Genomic DNA, 18,159 nt, shown 5'->3' with positions numbered 1-18,159 from the left:
ACTCGATGATCTCCCGAGGTCCCTTCCAGCCCTAATGTCTGTGAAATCTATGAAATCTCAAAGATGTTTTAAACATTTCAGTTACCTCCCTCTACATCTTTAGTTATGAGTTGCCGTAGTTTCCATTTTAGGATGTATGGTAGGTTCATCCCATTGCAAATCAAGATAGTAATCTCTTAGGTGCCTCAAGGTTATTTTTACTCTTTTGCTATCCTTGTGGGGTCAGTGTAAGGCTCAGGTGCATGCCACCAATGTTACTGTGACAACTACTTTTTGTGATTGGCCAAATGTTTGAAAGAGGATATCGGTGTTGTATTGGTTTGCCTCTGAGTTTGTTGTTCATGGTGACCTATAAGAGTATTATGAATGAAGTGGGTCCTTTATGTGAAATTACATACTTCTTTATAATGGGGTGTGGTGTGTGCTGGGACTGTATGGAGCAGAGGTGGGCAGTTATTCTGGGCAGAGGGCCTCTTACTGAGTTTTGGCAAGCCATCGGGGCCGCATGACGGGCAGCCGGGGGCAGATAAGTAATAATTTTCTAAATTTTTTAGGGGCCCTGCAGGCCAGATAGAATGGCCTGGTGGGTCACATCGAGCCCATGGGCCACATTTTGCCCACCCCTGGGATAGAGGCTTCCCTCTGTTTTTATGTGCTGACCCCACTCCTGGTTGAAGCCTAACTACTGTAACTGAATTTCTGTGGGGTTTGTGAGCCTGTATGGGATTGCAACCCAAAGTTTGGGGACTGTTCGTCAAGACAAAATTTCTCTTTTTTGTGGCAGTGGTAGTTCTGCAAACACTTTCTTTTATTAGTATTGTATTATAGGCAATATTCTCAGTTATTAACATCTATTTGCCTGTTTGTAATGTGAAACAGCTATTTGAGGAGGACCCTGCTATGCTAACTTAGTGTTGTAAAGTCTTGCATGTTGGCACAACTGTAGAATTATACAGGTTGAGAAGGAATCTGAAGTAGGAAGGCATTTTCTTTTGTTTTGGCTTTCAAAATATAAAAATTCAAACTGTCCTAATCTGAAAGCCTGTATCAGTTTTCACCTTGCTAACTATTTAATTCTGTACTTTGCGGTCATAGAAATTCACCTTGACAGATAGATAGAAGCAACTGACATTCTTAGACTGTAGCAGTTGTCAGATATTTTGAAGTAGCTTGAAGAACAAATATGTAAAACAATTTAAAATTCTTTAAATACACGTGCAACTATCATTTCTTTTCTGGCTGTGGTTTGTTATAAGATTAAGTGAATTCTTATGTATGCAGCCAAATAGTCATTGTTTAAATAGGTCTGTTTCTTCTAAGGAGTTTTGATTACTTCCCAAGATTTAATAAAATAACATGGATAGTCTAAGCAGCTTGAGATTTATTAATTTAGATCGGTATTTTCCTGGCAGTCGGCCCAATTGTTATCATGGCATTCACATATTTGTAAACTTATAACTACAGCTGGTAGCAAGCCTATGACAGATAACAGTGATTTCTAGCAGTTTTCCATGCATGCCTTGCAGTGTAGATAAAGTGTCATGTTAATGAAAAGTAACACTGATTCCAAAAATGTTTTAGCCAAGCATTCGTATTAAAACAGCACTAACACTGGAACTTTTTTCTTTTAGATTATCAGCATTATACCATTGTATCTCAGTAGGTATATATCTTCATAGTATAGCTAGCATTTCTTTTGGAATTTAGTAAATATGATCTATTTACTGTATTTTGATTTTTCTTATTTGCAAAATTAGATTAAATGGAGTGTTAAAAATGTACATTTTTAGAAAGATGGAGACTCACTAATTAGTTAACCATTTTTCACGGTACAGAAGCCTATAAAAACTCCCCAGTACTTCTTGGACGTATGGGTCTGATGCACCTCCCTTGATGTCAGTGGAAAACCTCCCACTGACTGAAGTGGGTACTCCATTATACGTGGAAAAATTAGCAGTATTTCTGCTGAAAGAGTCTTGTGTCTTCCATTGTAGTCATAACTTGTTTTGAATTCTGGAAGTAGATTAATCATTAGAATTAGATTTTAGTAAAATATTATTAAAAACGCAAAACAAAAGGCTCACTATGGATGTATATCGTGTGCATGAGCGTGCACGCACACACACACACAATGGTGGTAGGTCTGGTTGGTATAAATAAGTGGTGTTTTTGTGGGGGTTGTTTTTTTTAATACCTAATTTTAGATATCCGTATTTTGCTTATAAAAGCTTGTACTGTTTAAAAGGTGTTTATACAATATTTCAGCTGTAAAAGTCAAACTTTCATGTAAATAGAAAATCATTTTCACATTGTTATTGAATGAAGGTATGAACATAAATAGTGATAAAAGAAATGTGTAATTTCTCATGGCTTCTGCTCCTGTAATTGAAGATAGGTCTAGTTCTTCAAAAAATAAAACATTTCAGACCACTAATCCACACTTTCTAGTTGTTCCATGGATAATTGACATTCTGTTAAAGAAGTTGATCCATTTTTTATTAACCATGGTGGAAGCTGTATAGAACCATCAGTATTCTTGTACCAACAGCTATAACTGCATTTTCATTACTAAAGGTAATCTAGGTTTTAAAATGCCTATAGATTTTAAGAGTTACTCTGTAGAACATGATGTATCAGTAAAGATACTGTCCTATTTTGACCTTTATAGTGTCTTATGACTTTTCAAAACATTGATAATGATTAAATTGTATTTTAACTTAATTGACATTCTTTTATTTAATAAAATGGTTTGTTTTTTGTATTTTTAAGATAATCACGTATATGTTGTTGGTCAAGAAGGAATAGTACATTGAATTTTTTCAAGCTTCATTTTTAAACAAAATGTGATGAATTATCCCATCCAGAAGTCATATTCTCTATCCTAGAATAAAGGAACTAGAACTGAAGAAAATACTGGCAAATCATGAAAATAGGAATTGTTGAGAGAAAATATTTTTAAATGAAAACCACAAGAAAAGAATATCATAACTGACTGAGAAATAGTAAGCCAATTAATGGGATAAATTATAAAACTTTTTTAATGTGGGGGGAAAAAACTGCAATGGGGACTACAAAAGGAATTTAACAAATCAAATCGGTGGGTAAAGAAAATGTTTAGAATTTCCCCTCTCTGTATGTTTCCTTTAATCTTGCATATTTCAACTAGTAAAAGACTTAAAATAACCTTTATAGGAACTTGTCACTGGTAGGTTGAACATTACTGACATCTGTAGCCAGCTGGTCACTTTCACTGCAATAGGAGGATAATCAGGGAGAACCACACCATATTATACTTAATGTTTTCTCTCCTTAGCATGTGGCACTATGTACAAGTTCAAGAAATGGCAGTGTACACATACCTCTGGATTATTTTATCTATAAATATAGGTATAGATATATGGAGACATTTAAAATATGAACCCAAAAGGTTGAGATTCTTAGATTTTGCTAGTCATCTATCCGTCAGTCAGTTAGTGTTACGTTCCTTATTGTATACTCTAAAGCAGGGATAGTCAACCTGTGCCACAAGTAACAGTGGTAGCCTTTCTGTGTGGTGCACAGCAGATTGGGGAGGGGGGACAGACAGCGCAGTCGTGGATAGGACAGAAAGCCAAACACAGATTGGGAAGGGGCTTGGAGTGGCACTCAGGGAGGGCATTGTGCTCTAAAATTTCCTATAAGTTCTGTTTTCAGAACCGTGGACTATAAGCTAAATATGTATTGTTTTCATTTATGAACTAGTAAGAATAGACTACAGTTACCATTGTGACAGGTTATATGAGGTGGAGAAGCGTGTTCAGTTTTCCATCACAAATAAATATCTTGGAACAAGAGCTCTTGAAAAGGCCACTGAATAAAAATTTAGTATGGATAATTGCCTTCGTATCAGAGAAAGGGAGCAGTGATTTCCAGACATCTGATTCTGATTGAAGCCAGCTCATATTCATTTTCAGTGCTTTCAGTATGAGCTTGCTAGCCCATTTTAGACTATAGGTTAAAGCCTAAGTGCATGTTGCATTCAATTTGGTAGTCCGCCCACCTTTACCCATTTTGTAGTGAGTACATACGTTAAAATTTTCTATCAATACATAGTACAGTGGAAAAAGAATTATAGAGCAACTTTGCTTACTGTTGGACAGAGAACCACAGGTTGTGCACCCACATGTGTTAGTAACACGAGGTGGCTCAGCAATAGTGATGGCACAGTAACTTGGGTTGGGGTTTGTAGCAGACTATGCACATCAGGGCAGAATTAACCCATTGTTGTAATGATTTTGATCAACAACTTGTAAGCTGCTTCCATCACTTCAATTTAGATTTTTGATTGCATTAGAGTTTTTAATCGAAAGCATTTATGAAAAGCAGAAGACGCTATGAAATATTTTATGGAGAATGTACATTTACAGGGTAGTTAAGTTTGGTACATTTATGTTAAATAAGTGCAGTGCATCTAATTTTTAGGAAGTACTTACATGCCTTTAATGTATTGTATACAAGAAACTTAATTTGTCGTATGAGTTCTAACTGCTCATTTTAAATCTTTGGTTAAGTTTAAGCTTGTTTAAATAAAATTATAAATTATAGCTTTATCAGAAATGCTTATTATTTTAAAACAAGCTGATCATTACAAAAGTTCTGCAGAATATGATTTTGGCATGTTTCTAAAAGTCTTTTCTGCATACTCTGTTATAATAAAGTTTTACATTTTGATGTTGCCAAGCTATCCACATATGGGAATTATATGGAGATTTTTTTTGTGGGGGTTCAATATGTAAGGTAATTTGCAGTGGTTGAAGTGCAATTAGGGTAGCAGCAGAATATTTAGTTAGGAAACCCAAGTCCTTCATTTAGATGGAAAGACTGGTAACTCTATGATTCTTGAGATTAAAAACCAACAGTCTGTGGGTTATGTTTTTCATTTTAAGATGCATCCTGTGTAAAATGTCTGGCTAATTAAATTGTGGATTTTATGCAGTGTTTGATCTTCCATTGATGCCAAAAAGAACCATGCAAACAGGGATGGATTTTTTTTAAGACAAGATGACTGAGCAGGAAAAGTAAAGGAGCTTTTTATTGCTAATAGTATACAACTATACAGTTTTTCATGGCTTAGTTGTTCTGTGCTATATTGCTTTCAAGATTTTCCCACAATCTAGCTTCCTCTTGTGTGTCTGTTGTACTTATAATGACCCTAATTGCCATAATATCTCAGCACCTCACAGTCTTTAATGTATTTCTCCCTACATTACCTCTGTGGGGTATGAAAGTGAAGCTATTTCCATTTTTAAGGTGGGTACTGAGACAGTTTTACTCAGGGTCATACAGACAATCTGGTAAATTGAGGAATTAAATCTGGGTTTCCAAGACTAGTGCCATTATAATTAGGTCATCCTTACTTTGCTGCCTTTCTTTTTTCATCTTCTCAAAATAAAATTAGAGTTGCTTAAACTGTAACTCTTGAATATAATGTACATTTAATAAATGCACTATCAAGACACTTGCACTAAGTTCCCAGGTTACATTTGTGACATTAGGGTAGATACAGAGTGATATTTTTCATATGCTGACGAGAAGCTCATGATTTGCTTTTGTAAAAGAAATTGAAATCTTTTTATAATAGGTAATAGGTGCAAAATACCTCAACCAGATTGTGGTTTCACAGCACATTTGAAGAGCATGCTAACATAGTTGAGGACATCTTGGGCTCTGTCATCTGGTGATACAGTGACCTCTTTTTGGCATGCAGTATCAGTGTACAGCTAGTTGTTGGATAAGATTAAGGAGAGAATAATACTGCATCCAGTTGAAATAATAGTAAGAATTGGTAGATGAAAGATAATGGCCCCAAGTGGAAGGATCCAAATATCCTCACACATGGACAGTCATAACTTGCTGAAGAAAGCAGTGGCGTTTGTTCCATGCGTTGGGCTTTTGTCGGAGGTTTCTTCTAGAAAATTATTAATCAGGCCTGGCCTGGTTAGCTCAAGGTCATTATTGTTAGCGTTGTGGTACCTAAAGGTTGATCTTGGTTGTGCCACATTGTGATATACTGACCAAATATATGGTAAATAGCAGTTTGTAACAGCTCAAGATAAAATTATTAGTAACATACATTCAGCAAGTAAATTAACACAGTTATACGTGAATTTCTTTTTTTAGGTTGTGCTGGTAACTACTGATTTTAAATGATGAAATATACAGCATGCATTACAGTACACAATTCTGCAGTGTTACATTTCATGCTCTTATTTACATATTGTGTTGCATTGCATTTTAAAATTATAGTTGTAGACATGGTTGTATTAGCCACTTTTACAGCTTGGGAGATGCAAGTATAAAGCTTTTGAAAGTATGTAACTTCTGTTTCTAAAATAGAAATAATTTCATCTGCTACACGCTTAAGACATTTTTTGAAAAGGCAGCCCATAACTTTTTAAAAATATTATACTGGAGGATAGGGCTCCTTTCACGCCCCTCCATATCTCAGTTCATTGAATTTCTGTACCAACTTGCCACATAGGAAAAATGAGTACGAATATGATGTATTTTTTTAACCATATTTCTACAAGCTGTGGGCATCTTAAATTCAAGTAAAAAGCTCATATACACTATAGATGTGTCTTTATTTGCTGTTTTATTTTTTACTTAAAACGAGTCAGAAAATTTGGGAATGCATTTAAAAGCAAGGTAATCATGTAATCAAAGGAATGAAGTAATTTTTTATAATTTTATCTGAGATGAAAACACAATTGGTTTTGAATCTCATATTTTACGTATGCTCTCTGACGTATTTTTAACATAGAAATGCCATGATATCATAATGCAGCATAAAGTACAAGAGACAGGTATTTTTGAAGGTGTAACTCTTGATGTAATTGGAGAACATGGGGATAAGGGGAGGTAATCTCCCAAAACACATCGGTGATCCATCATCTTCACTATAATGTGACAGTAGGTTAGCATACGATATTTGCCAAGTAAAAAACATGTTTTATGATGATGATCACAAGCAATAACTTATTACAATTGATTTTAAAAAATTAGTTCTAAATTGTGTGTCCCTTAGATCAGTGGTTCTCAACTTTTTCAGTGCTAGAGTACATTTCCGCAATGATAGTGATCTCTAGAATCTGAAACCAGAAACAGCATCATTAGAACAGAAAGTAATTTTAACCACCTTTGTGTGGTCCTATGTTGGTGCAAGGCAGCAGTGTGCAGAATTATTCGATCTAGCTCTGCTTGTGCCACCTCCCAAGCTGAAAGTGGTATAACTGCATTAGTTACATTACTGCACCTAATCTTAATTAGCTTTCCTCTAATTAGCCCACCCACATTGCTGTATCAAGGGATGGCTGTGCTGCTTCCTGTTTGGAAGGTAGCATGAACACAGCAGAACAGCATCTTAGCATGATGCTGTCTGGTACCACAGGGATGTTCAGTAGATGTCTGCTCGCACCAGCAATGGACTGTCAGCTGAGAACTGCTAAGTAAGTTTATTTGCCCTGTTTCATCTCTTGTGTTTGTTATTCCCACCTATATGTCACATAAAACAAGACTTGAGCTTTTCAGTATTGTGGCTGGAACTGTCCACATTGAAAAATCAAATTAAAATTGTTTCAGGCTGTACTGAAAAATTAGTGTTGAACATATGTCTGCACACTCCCTCTGCGTGCGGGTACGAAATGATTTCACTTGTGCTCATTAGTGAGTCCCATGTTTCCTCTCACTCTTCTCCCGAGCACATCAGAAATAGAATGGCCCCTGTTGCTAGTTGGGTCCTTTTGACCACTGCTTATTAGCAAATTATCTGTTTACTTATAATGCTAAATATTCCTTTAAAAAAACTATTAACACAAAAAAGATATATATTAGATTAGGTTAGTTGGGCTGCTACCAGCCATATAGCTTCAGCACTGGACCTAGATCACCAGGTTTCAAGAGCTGTTTACGAATGGTTAAAGCTTCAAGCGTTCCAACTATTAGAGAAGCAACTTCAGACTCTTAAAAGCAAATTGCTTTGTCTTCCAAACGTCAGGAGATGCACATCAGGCTCTAGTCAGGGCCTGCTGCCCAGGGCAAGGACGAGTTGCACTAAATTTGCAGTTGCACCAGTTATGGGCACTAGCACTAAGAAATAAGTGGGAGAGCCACCAAGTTCAGGACTCAGCTAAATCAGTATTGAACCTGCTGACAGCCTAGGCTCATTTTGCCATTACGCTGATACAGCTCTGGACAAAGGTATGAGCCGCAATACTGTCTACATTGATGCTACTGGATAAACTGATCTACAGATGCTGCTTTTGTGTGAACTTCGCTTCAAGTGTGGCCTGACTCAGCACCAAGTCAACCTGCTTTTTGGGTACCAAGATCTTGGATACTTGTGTTGAAGATTATTATGTTCTGTTGTTGGGCAAAGAAAACCCTTGAGTCATATTTGAACTGTGTTTGTATTGAACCCAACTATCCTGCTGGGAAGTTTCTATCTTCAGTTTCTAGTTGGCACCATTCACTTAGATCAGTCCATCTTTCACTTGATTGTTCCAAAAGTAAGGAAAGGGATAAGAAAGGATTTTATACTTCAACTGACGTACAAGAATCTTCCTCCTGGCTTTATATCACAGATGCTGCCACCAGGGCCCATTATGTCATTCTGTAGATTTTAGATTTGGCCAGATTGATTGTCATAGCTACCTGTGACTCTTATACAAAGATGGTCTTTTTTTTTGACCTCACCTTCTTAGTGAAGATCAGGAAAACTAGATTTACTAGGTCTACAAATGATTAACAGAGGAAAAGGATTCAGCATCAGTAAATGTCCTTTAATTTTTTCCTTCCTCATTACCAGACAAAGCTGACACCAGTACCTTCTGTTATGATTCCTTAATATGAATCTGGAGGAGACTGCCAAGAAATAGGCCTTGAAAAAAGGCTTATTGAAGCTTTTGAATGCCACACATACCACTTGAAAAAGGAGTGGAGGGGAAGGCCTTATAGTTGCTTTTTGGAGTGTGGCTCTCAGACTGCATGACACTTTTTCAGTAGGAACAAGTGGGGCATATCTCAGCAATGGTCTTGGCATCTCTGTGGAGGTATAGACATACCCAAGTTTACTTACTTAAAAGTTCTTTGAGGTGTTCTGTATACGTGTATCCCATATGTAGCACTTCTTCCCCACAGCTAGGAGTCTTATCATATGAGTTCTAGGCAGCAGTATAATTGAGCAGTAATTGGTGTTGTATGTGCAACACACATTGCTAATAAAAAAATTCTGAATCCCAGTTCAAAGGGTCTATGAATGCCAAGAGTGGGATTTACATGTTCAGGACATCTCAGAGTTGTTATAATTTAAAGCAGCACAGGTTTGGGAAAACGAAATGTTTCTGCATCTTTTCTCACTATGTTAACAAAAGTTATTCAGTGAATTTAACATGAATTCACAAATTTTGATAAATCCAAAAGTGCATTTTTTGGCAAAAAAAATAAAATAAAATAAAACATTTGTCTGAACAACTTCTCGCAGCTCTAACCATGACCTTTTTTTCTGTTTGCCCTTTTAGGAAGTAGGAAAATGGAGCTATTTTGGATACTATTTGATATCAGTTAGTCATGGTAGTTTCATAGATTTCATAGGCATTAGGGCTGGAAGGGACTTCAGAAGATCACTGAATCCAGCCCCCTGCCCTAGGGGCAGGAAGTCAACTGGGGTCATAGGATCCCAGCAAGAAAAACATCCAGGTTTCTTTTGAAGGTGTTCAGAGCAGGTACTTGAACCACCTCCAGCAGCAGGGCATTCCAGACCTCGGGGGCTTGGACAGTAAAGAAGATCTTCTTTATGTCCAGTCTGAAATGGTCTTGCAGGAGCTTATAACCGTTCGGCCTTGTCATCGCTAGGGGCACTCTGGTGAACAAGTCTTCCCATAGATGCTTGTGAATACCCCTTATAAACTTATAGGTGACCATCAGATAGCCCCTGAGCCTGTGCTTTTCCAGGCTGAAGAGTCCCATAGCTCTCAGCCTGTCATCATAAGGTCTGTTGTCCTGACATCTGATCATGTTTGTGGCTCTCCTCTGGACTCTCTCAAGCTTCTCCACATCCTTTTTGAATTGTGAAGCCCAAAACTGGATGCAGTACTCCAGCTGCGGCTTCACCAAGGCCAAGCACAACGGGAGAATGATGTCCTGGGATTTGCTTGAGAAGCATCTATGGATGCAAGCCAGGGTTTTGCTTGCTTTACTAGCTGCAGCATCACACTGCAGGCTCATGTTCATCTTGTGGTCAATCCTTACCCCCAAGTCCCTCTTGTCTGTAGTGCTAGTCAGCATAGCGCTGCCGAGCCTATAGGCATGCTCCAGGTTTTTCCTCCCAAGGTGGAGGACCTTGCATTTTTTAGTGTTAAACACCATCAGGTTCTTGTCTGCCCACTTCCTGAGCCTGTCAAGGTCAGCCTGGATTACCCCACTATCCTCAGGTGTGGATGCTTTACCCCAAAGTTTGGCATCATCGGCGAACTTGGCCAGTCCACTTCTGACTCCAGTGTCCACATCATTAATGAAGATGTTGAACAATTCAGGTGATAGGTCACCTGGTCGTAAAAGGAAATGAGGTTGGTCAAACACGGCCTACCTGCAACAAACCAGTGCTGGCTACCCCTCATGGTGTTTCCATTGGCCAGTCCGTTAAGAATGGCATCTTTGATGTTTTTCTAAGACTTTTCCCGGGATGGAGGTTAGGCTGACGGGCCTGTAGTTTGCCGGATCCACTTTCCTCCCTTTCTTGAAGATAGGCATCACATTGGCCTTCTTCCAATCTTCAGGCGCTTCACCAGAGCGCCAGGAGACCTCGAAGATCCGTGCCAGGGGCTGAGCTTTGATGCAGGCCAGCTCCTTGAGTATTCTGGGGTGTAAATTTTCAGGGCCGGCTTACTTGAAGGTGTCCAGCCTCTCGAGGTGTTCCTTCACGAGGTCAGCATTGATGAAGGGCAAGGAACCACCCTCACTTAGGTGTTCCTGTCCTGTAATGAGCACGGGCGTCCCATGGGACTTGTGAAAGACTGACTCAAAGTACCCATTTAGTAAGTTGGCTTTTTCTTGGGCGTCAGTCATTAGTTCCCCCTTCTGGTTTAGCAGGGGTCCAGTGTTGCCCTTTCTTTTCCTCCGGCTCCCCACATGTCTAAAAAAGGACTTTTTATTGTCCTTGATACTTGTAGCCAGTTGGAGTTCCATTGCAGCCTTGGCTTTCTTGGTTTGCTCCCTGGAATTCCGGACCAGTGCAGTATAGTTCTCCTTGGAGGTGGATCTTGTCCTCCATCCTTTGTAGATCTGTCTTTTTAGATGTAGGAGTACCGCTAGTTCTTTGTTGAGCCAAGGGGGCTGCTGTGCCCTCTTGCTGCCTTTCCTCCAAGATGGAGTAGCCTTAGCTTGTGCGTCTAGGATTGCTCCCTTGAGCAGCAACCACTCTTCCTGGACTCCTCTCTCCTTGGGGTCGTGGTTCCTTAGGGCCTCATCGACAAATCTTCTGACCCTGTCAGAGTCAGCCCTCCTGAAGTCGAGGACCTCTGTACTGCTGACTGACTTGACAGCTTTTCAGTGGATGGTGAAGGTGATCTAGCTCATGGTCACTGTTACCCAGCTTCCCTTCCATCATTAGGTTGCTGATTAGGTTGTCCCAAGTTGGCAGTATCAGGTTGAACAGCGCTTTGCCTCTTGTTGGCCTGTAGACTTCTTGAGTCAGATAAGAGCTCATCCACGCACATGAGGAAGCTTTGCCACTGTTTGGATTTGGCCAAGTGCTCTTCCCACGAGATGTCTGGGTAGTTGAAGTCCCCCATGACAACCATGGACCGGGAGCGTGCAGCCTCAGCCAATTCTCTGGTGAACTCCTGATCAATCTCTTGATCCTGGGAGGGAGGTCTGTAGTAGACTCCCACCATTGTGTCCCCTGTGCCATGTTCCCCATGGATTTTAACCCAGAGGGTCTCCAGTCGTCCACCCTGGGCACCATAGCTCTCCTTGACATAGAGAACTACACCTCTGCCCCTTTTATCCACTCAGTCCCTCCTGTACAGGATCTAGCTGGCGGACTTAGTTTAAAGCCTGATGGAGCAGGTTTGTTTCAGCAACGCAATTAAGTGTGTGTTGGAGACTTTCTAAAATAAATTAGAATTACTGATGTTTAAAAAGTGAAATATGTGCTGAAATGTTTTGCAGTTTCAAGTCTGGGTCCAGTTTGCTGTATTTTTAAGATTGGAAACTTGGGAGGGAAAAAATAGCATTTGTACACCTTCAAAGCGTTTCATTACATCTAATAAAGGCCTAAACATACTAATTGTTTATGCCTATGTAGTGAGCATTATACCAGTGTAAAAAAGTAGCAGCTATGAGACCTCTAAACTAAGGTAAGTTCACCCATTTTGGTAGGGAATTAATACTGAAATTACACTCAAGGTTTTTTGATCTGCATCCATCTTGGGGTAGCTGTTGCTAAATGAAAACAGTCTGTTTAATCTGTGGCAGGGTGCCATAATAACTACATGGTGTAGAAAACAGTGGTAGGCAACTCTCGGCACAGGTGCCAGATCATGGCGTGGGAAAGTATTTTGCTTGGCATGTGTGCCTCCAGGCAGACAGTGGAGAAGGGGAAAGGGCTGCATTGCCAAAACAAGGATCGGGCCCTTTGCGGCTCCCCCCACCATCCAACCCTGGCATGCCATTATCTTACAAGTCAAGGTTGAGGGTGCTTTTGATACTCTGCCCAAAACCATTGCTGACCTCTAATATAAAATACCTTGGATTAGCTTCATTTCTTTATGTTCCTAATCCTGGTATAGTTTACATCAGTATATGAAGCTAGTATAAATTACAGCAGGGTATCCATTCAGCTATCTATGCCTTAAATTTCAGCTGTCTGTTGGATGGAACACAAAGGTAAAAATGAATGTAAATTATTAAAATGGCAAATGTTAATCTCCCTGAAGCAGTGCAAGTAAAACTTCAGTAATTTAAAATCTATCTTTTTAATATTAAACAGGCAACAACTGAGAGACCTTTTATTCAGAAGTTATTTCGTCCAGTTGCTTCTGGAGGACAGCTACATACACTGGGAGATCTCTTAAAAGAAGTTTGTCCTACTGCAATTACTCCTGAAGGTACTTTATATTTAGCACGGTTTTTCTTGCTGTTCCTTTTATATATGTAAGTGTTTTTGGTCCTGTCTCACAAGCAACAAAAAGCTTGCTGCACTGCCAAAGCTGTGAGGTTTAGTGTGGCTGATGATGTTTTATGTGTGTGATAAGCTCCTAAGCCATTTGGCAATACTGAAAGTTTTAAGTTCCATTTTCAGAAAAGGCCAAGTGTTGAGGAGCATGTCTCACTGAAAGCTGATGGACTTGAGTTTGAGTCACTTCAGCACTTTTGAAAATGTTTCCTTACCTTTTTTGTTTTTTAAATGTTTTAAAAAAAAATACTTGAAAAAAGAATTGCATTATGAAAGTGCGTTCCAGAAAGTTGTTTAAAAATGTCATTTGGGTTACAAAGACAAATCAGAGTCAAGGCATGCTAGCTTTATTGGTGTAACCTTAATTCTGTGTGTTTGAGCTTATATAAACATGTTAGCTCGTGGCCATGCAATTAAAAATTATTTTTTCCAAAATACCTCTGCCTTATGTCAAACTTCAGACAATAATTTATATTAATGCTGCTGTTAGAAATACTGATTTCTAATGAGCCAATGGGAGTGCAGACTGCATTCACAGGTAAAATCAGTGCATTTTAAGAAACGCTTATGTATTTCAGAGGAAAGAGGCAGGTTGCTTTTACCCTACCAGTTGATCTTCCTATATGCATCAGCTTACAACAAGAACGTAGGGCTTTTTGATGATCTTGTTGATTTTTTAAAAATTATTATAGATACTTTCTGACAGCACACAATATGACAGAGTGCCGATTCTTTTATATAGCTACTGTTATTTCAAATGGATTTTATTGGTAGCTAGCTTTGCAACTGGTTTTTTTATTCTTGTGTTTGCCACTGTTTTGCTGTTAGCTTTTAAATGATTAACTTACAAATATATCAGAGTAGCATTGTCACCTTTTTGACAGAAAGCTACTATGTTGAGAATTGTTGAGAATATTATTGTCAGTTATGGTTAGAGCTGTATGGTTCCAAACAGACAACATTTCTATCAAGCAACAGGTAATATTATGCCGTGTGACCTGCTTCACATTCACATGGTAAACTATCCAAAGAGGTAAATGCACCCTAGGAACTTTCTCTGTTAATACTCAACACCAGGAAGGGCAGCTGAAGAGCTGCTGGCAGGGTCTATCACCCCCCTCCCCTACCTTCTGCTGTGCTGCTAATTATCAGCTGCTTGTTCCTGTCTCCCCATCCCCCCCCACCATTGCCACCCTTGGCAAATGAGCCACTTAAACCACTGCACAGAGCATGAGAGACCTGTCCAAACACTGGGGGGGGGGGCGGGGTGTAAGGCAGGAGTTGTGGTGGGCTCCACACTCTCCTGGAATATGGGTTGCTTTTGTATATGTGTTTTTCTCTCTACTCCTCTTGTCCTGTTCACAGTTTTTCAAACAAATTCCCTCCCCTCCTGTCAGATTCCTGCTGTGTGCAAGTAAAGGAAGTCATGTTGAGTGTTTGTTCACACTCACTCTCACAAGGGAGAGGTGCTAAATTGCTTCTCAGGGTATTGTTACATGTTAGACCATACTAAGTCTGTGGAATGTTATGCCGCATAAAATGTAGCACATGTTCGGAGCAGTCACATGGTACTGCTCACTGTCATCTCGGACCTGCACAGCTCCATCTTGATCGTAGAGGGCTGGTCGACGGGTATGCTTAGGACACCCATGCCTTGTCCCTGCCTTGGGAAGGGAGATGGGGAGAGAGCTGTGCTGCAAGGAGCCCCTGAGCCAAGCCCAGCCAGAAGCAGCAGGAGTCTTCTGGAGACAGTATTGTGTGTTCTGCACCCTGCTCCTACAGCCAGGCAGGTAGTTCAGTGTCGTTGTCCCCGTCCCTGCCCCCCAGTGCTCTTTATTCCAGCTGGATGGCACAGGGCTGTTCTCCTCCCTCACCTGTTCTTCTGGCCAAGCACTTTCAGCCTTCCCTGGAGAGGGCTGAATCTTTTGCTAAGAGCTAGGTGAAGTTCAGAGAAGTTCAGTTAACCACAACTACTGATTAACTGAAATTTTCCCACACCACCTGGCCGTGTTTCCCCTGGTCAGTCAGCTTGATGGGAGCTATGGCTTCCCTCTGTACCCTCCATTCCTGCCTTGGGGCTGGGGTGTGGAGAGATTGATATGCAACCCCCTTCCTGGTGGCTGCATGCTCTGGTATCAGCTCTGTGCTGATGGAGAAAGCTAGAGCATAGAGCTCCTAGGAGAGGATCAGGGCAGCAGGAGCACAAAGTATACTTCCCCTCTACCAGTGGCTCCATACTCTTACTTTTCCTACTAGTGTGGAGCTTCAGTTGCCAGGAGAAGGTTTAGTGTGGTGAGAAGTGGAGAAGCATGTTCCAGCTTCCTCCCACTGTGCATTAAATCTTACCTTTCTCTACTAATTCTGCTTCTCACCCTCTTATGTAAACTTTCTTTCTGAAGAGGAGAATAAGAGTCTTTGCAAAGATTAACACGTAATATCACTAAATATATTATTTTTGGACTACTTATACCTAAGAAGGTCATTTATTAATTATTCATCTGAAATGTGGTATTTGGCTATATGTACACATGTAGAACATCTGATACTCTGGTAATAGAAAAGGTTGCATAATGTGGCTATTCAGTAATCATCAATTGTAATTCAGCTGAATTAAAACCATCTATAGTCTGTAAAATATTTTGCTTAGCAGCTGTATATTACAAAATTAGGTAAATATGATTGATTTTTTTTTAACTAAGAAGTGTGACTGCTTTACAAATTAACTTGGATTTCAAGAATGTTTTTCCTGCCATTCATGTTATTTTATTTAAACATTTACTAATACTTTTTTAACATGTGGAAATAATCATCTCCCTAAATAACAAAAGGTGAAAAACATTTGGAACGTTTCACTTGCATTATCTTTAAGCAATTCTGTTAAGTAATACCATTGGTTAACTGTCCAAAGAGGAAAAAAATGCATCCACGTGAACAGTCTCAGGCTATGGATTAAGCAGTAACTTAACTGCTTCGAAAGGAAAGAAGGATCTCCTTTTTGGAGCACATATCAGTTGTGAGACTTACATGTTCCTGTAGTGATATAAACAATTAGGCAACTTGTAACTTTATCTCTGAATGAAATAGGATTAGAGTTGTAGTGGGTTTGATATGCCTGGTATTGGTATAAAATCATGCAGTTCTAACATGGTATATCATCAGAGCTTATTTCAGTAATTATTTCCTGTTGATACAGTTGTTACATTTGTCTGTACCAGACTCAAAGGACCCCCTGGAAAATGCCAGCGTTTAGTTTTCACCCCTTTTATGCTGACAGAAAAATAATAGAGAATTTTTTTTTGTTGCAAAGAACTCAAAAAGACAACAACTGTGTATTTCTCTTTGAAATCTTTGGGTTTATCTTGTGAATACTGTTTGTACACTTAACAGTGTAAAGGTTGTGTGCCATATGGTGCCCTGTAGCACCCTTGAAAGAAACTCAAGGCACCCTGATTGAGAATCACTGGTCTATACCCTTATTCACATGAAAGCAAGGTGGTTTAACAATGTTAATTGTATTCAAAGTGATAAAATACAAGATTGTACAAATACCAGTATGTTAGTAAAAACTGAATTATGTATAAAGGGAAGTAGAGAGGTGTTTAGTTTATGCAAGAAATAACCATGCATTTGAGCTTACAAAAATAAGCTAAAACCCCACCAATTGGATGGAGGAAGGTACTTGAAAGGTAGGCATGCAAAAAATTTCCTAGTATGACAGGAAAATAAGTGTCATTTTTGTGTGTGTGCATGTGCGCTAAGGGTGGAGGTAGTATTGTAATTTTTTTTAGTGTATGCACAGGTCTGTAAGTGAGTGGATAAGGGTGTGCTCTCTCTTCTGCATGTGTGAGAGAGATATGTGCATACAACTTGTTATAAGAAGGGCTTGCGTGTACATGTCTTCTCTTTCAAAGATTTTGATTTCAGTTGCTTGTAACTTTCTTTAGCTTTAATTGTTTTACTAAAATTTTCCACACCAGATGAATTTTTTTTGGAAAAACCTCAGTCAAAATGATTGCGACTTCTGAAAACAAGAGGGAAGATACAGTTTTGCCCATATTAAAATAGTTTGGTGATTTTTACTTTGTGATCTGTCATCCCCACTTTGGATCACAGCTTTTAATTTGACAAAAGGTTAAATTACTTGGCCATTTCCTTAAAAAATTGCCCAAGTTTGGGAAAGTGATAGCATTTTGAAACAGCTCAGTTGCCAAATAAACAAAAATGCCTCCGACAACTGAAGCTACCTCTCAAAGAAGAGCTGTGGAGAATGATAGGGCTTATGGCATGATCTGAAAGTTGGTAGGCTAGGAACAGAAGCTGCACATAAACTGGTTTTAAGTGATCAGAAACTGGTTTAAACCTGTAGCAACAGAAGTTCTTTGCAGATAAGCCAGTTTCAAAATGACTGAAACTGATTTGAGATAAACCTGGTTGAATGTAGTATCAGACTTAACTGATTGAGGTAAAACAGGTTTATGGAACTTCTGTTCCAGATTCCTTCCTGGTTTAAGTTAAATCAGAGTCCCCCAGCATCCCAGCATGCTCTGCAGCCCTGGGCTGGGCTGTCTGTTCCAGCCAAGCAAGGTTGTCCCCATCCTTCTCCGGAGCTGGATCACTATCACTGTGAAACCTTGCTCGAGTGCAGCTGCGTCTGCCTGGCAAAGGGGCAGCAGCAGTGGCAGGCATCCCCAGCTCCCCTGCCCCCCACTCACTGCTCCAGCAGCAGGAATGGGAGTATGGCCAGATGCTGGTACCCTCAGGGGAAGGGGAGGTTTATTTCCCACACTGCGAGCAGGGTCAGCGCAGGCATCAATAGTCTCTGCTTGTGTACCTGGGGCCACGGCAGCCGGACACCAGTAGTCTGAAGGGAAGAGGGGAGTGGCATGGGCATGGAACTGGCTCTGTCCCATGCTAAAGATCCCCTCAGGCAGGACCCTGGCCACCCC

General features: G+C 39.8%; 1 protein-coding gene across 2 annotated transcripts in view; it reads left to right on the top strand.

The window, feature by feature from the left end:
- Window positions 1–18,159, top strand: part of ATG5 (autophagy related 5) — a 147,893-nt gene that overhangs the window by 97,472 nt on the left and 32,262 nt on the right. For both annotated transcript variants that reach the window (XM_019537828.1, XM_019537829.1), the window contains one exon: window positions 13,028–13,145. In XM_019537828.1, the coding sequence (XP_019393373.1) occupies window positions 13,028–13,145 (118 nt within the window). The remainder of the gene's footprint in view (window positions 1–13,027; window positions 13,146–18,159) is intronic.

Source organism: Crocodylus porosus, unplaced genomic scaffold, assembly GCF_001723895.1.
Source record: "Crocodylus porosus isolate Cpor-Errol unplaced genomic scaffold, CroPor_comp1, whole genome shotgun sequence".
Lineage (NCBI taxonomy): Eukaryota > Metazoa > Chordata > Crocodylia > Crocodylidae > Crocodylus > Crocodylus porosus.
The sequence above is the reverse complement of the archived record's forward strand: the minus strand, read 5'-3'. Positions and strand labels throughout refer to the sequence as shown.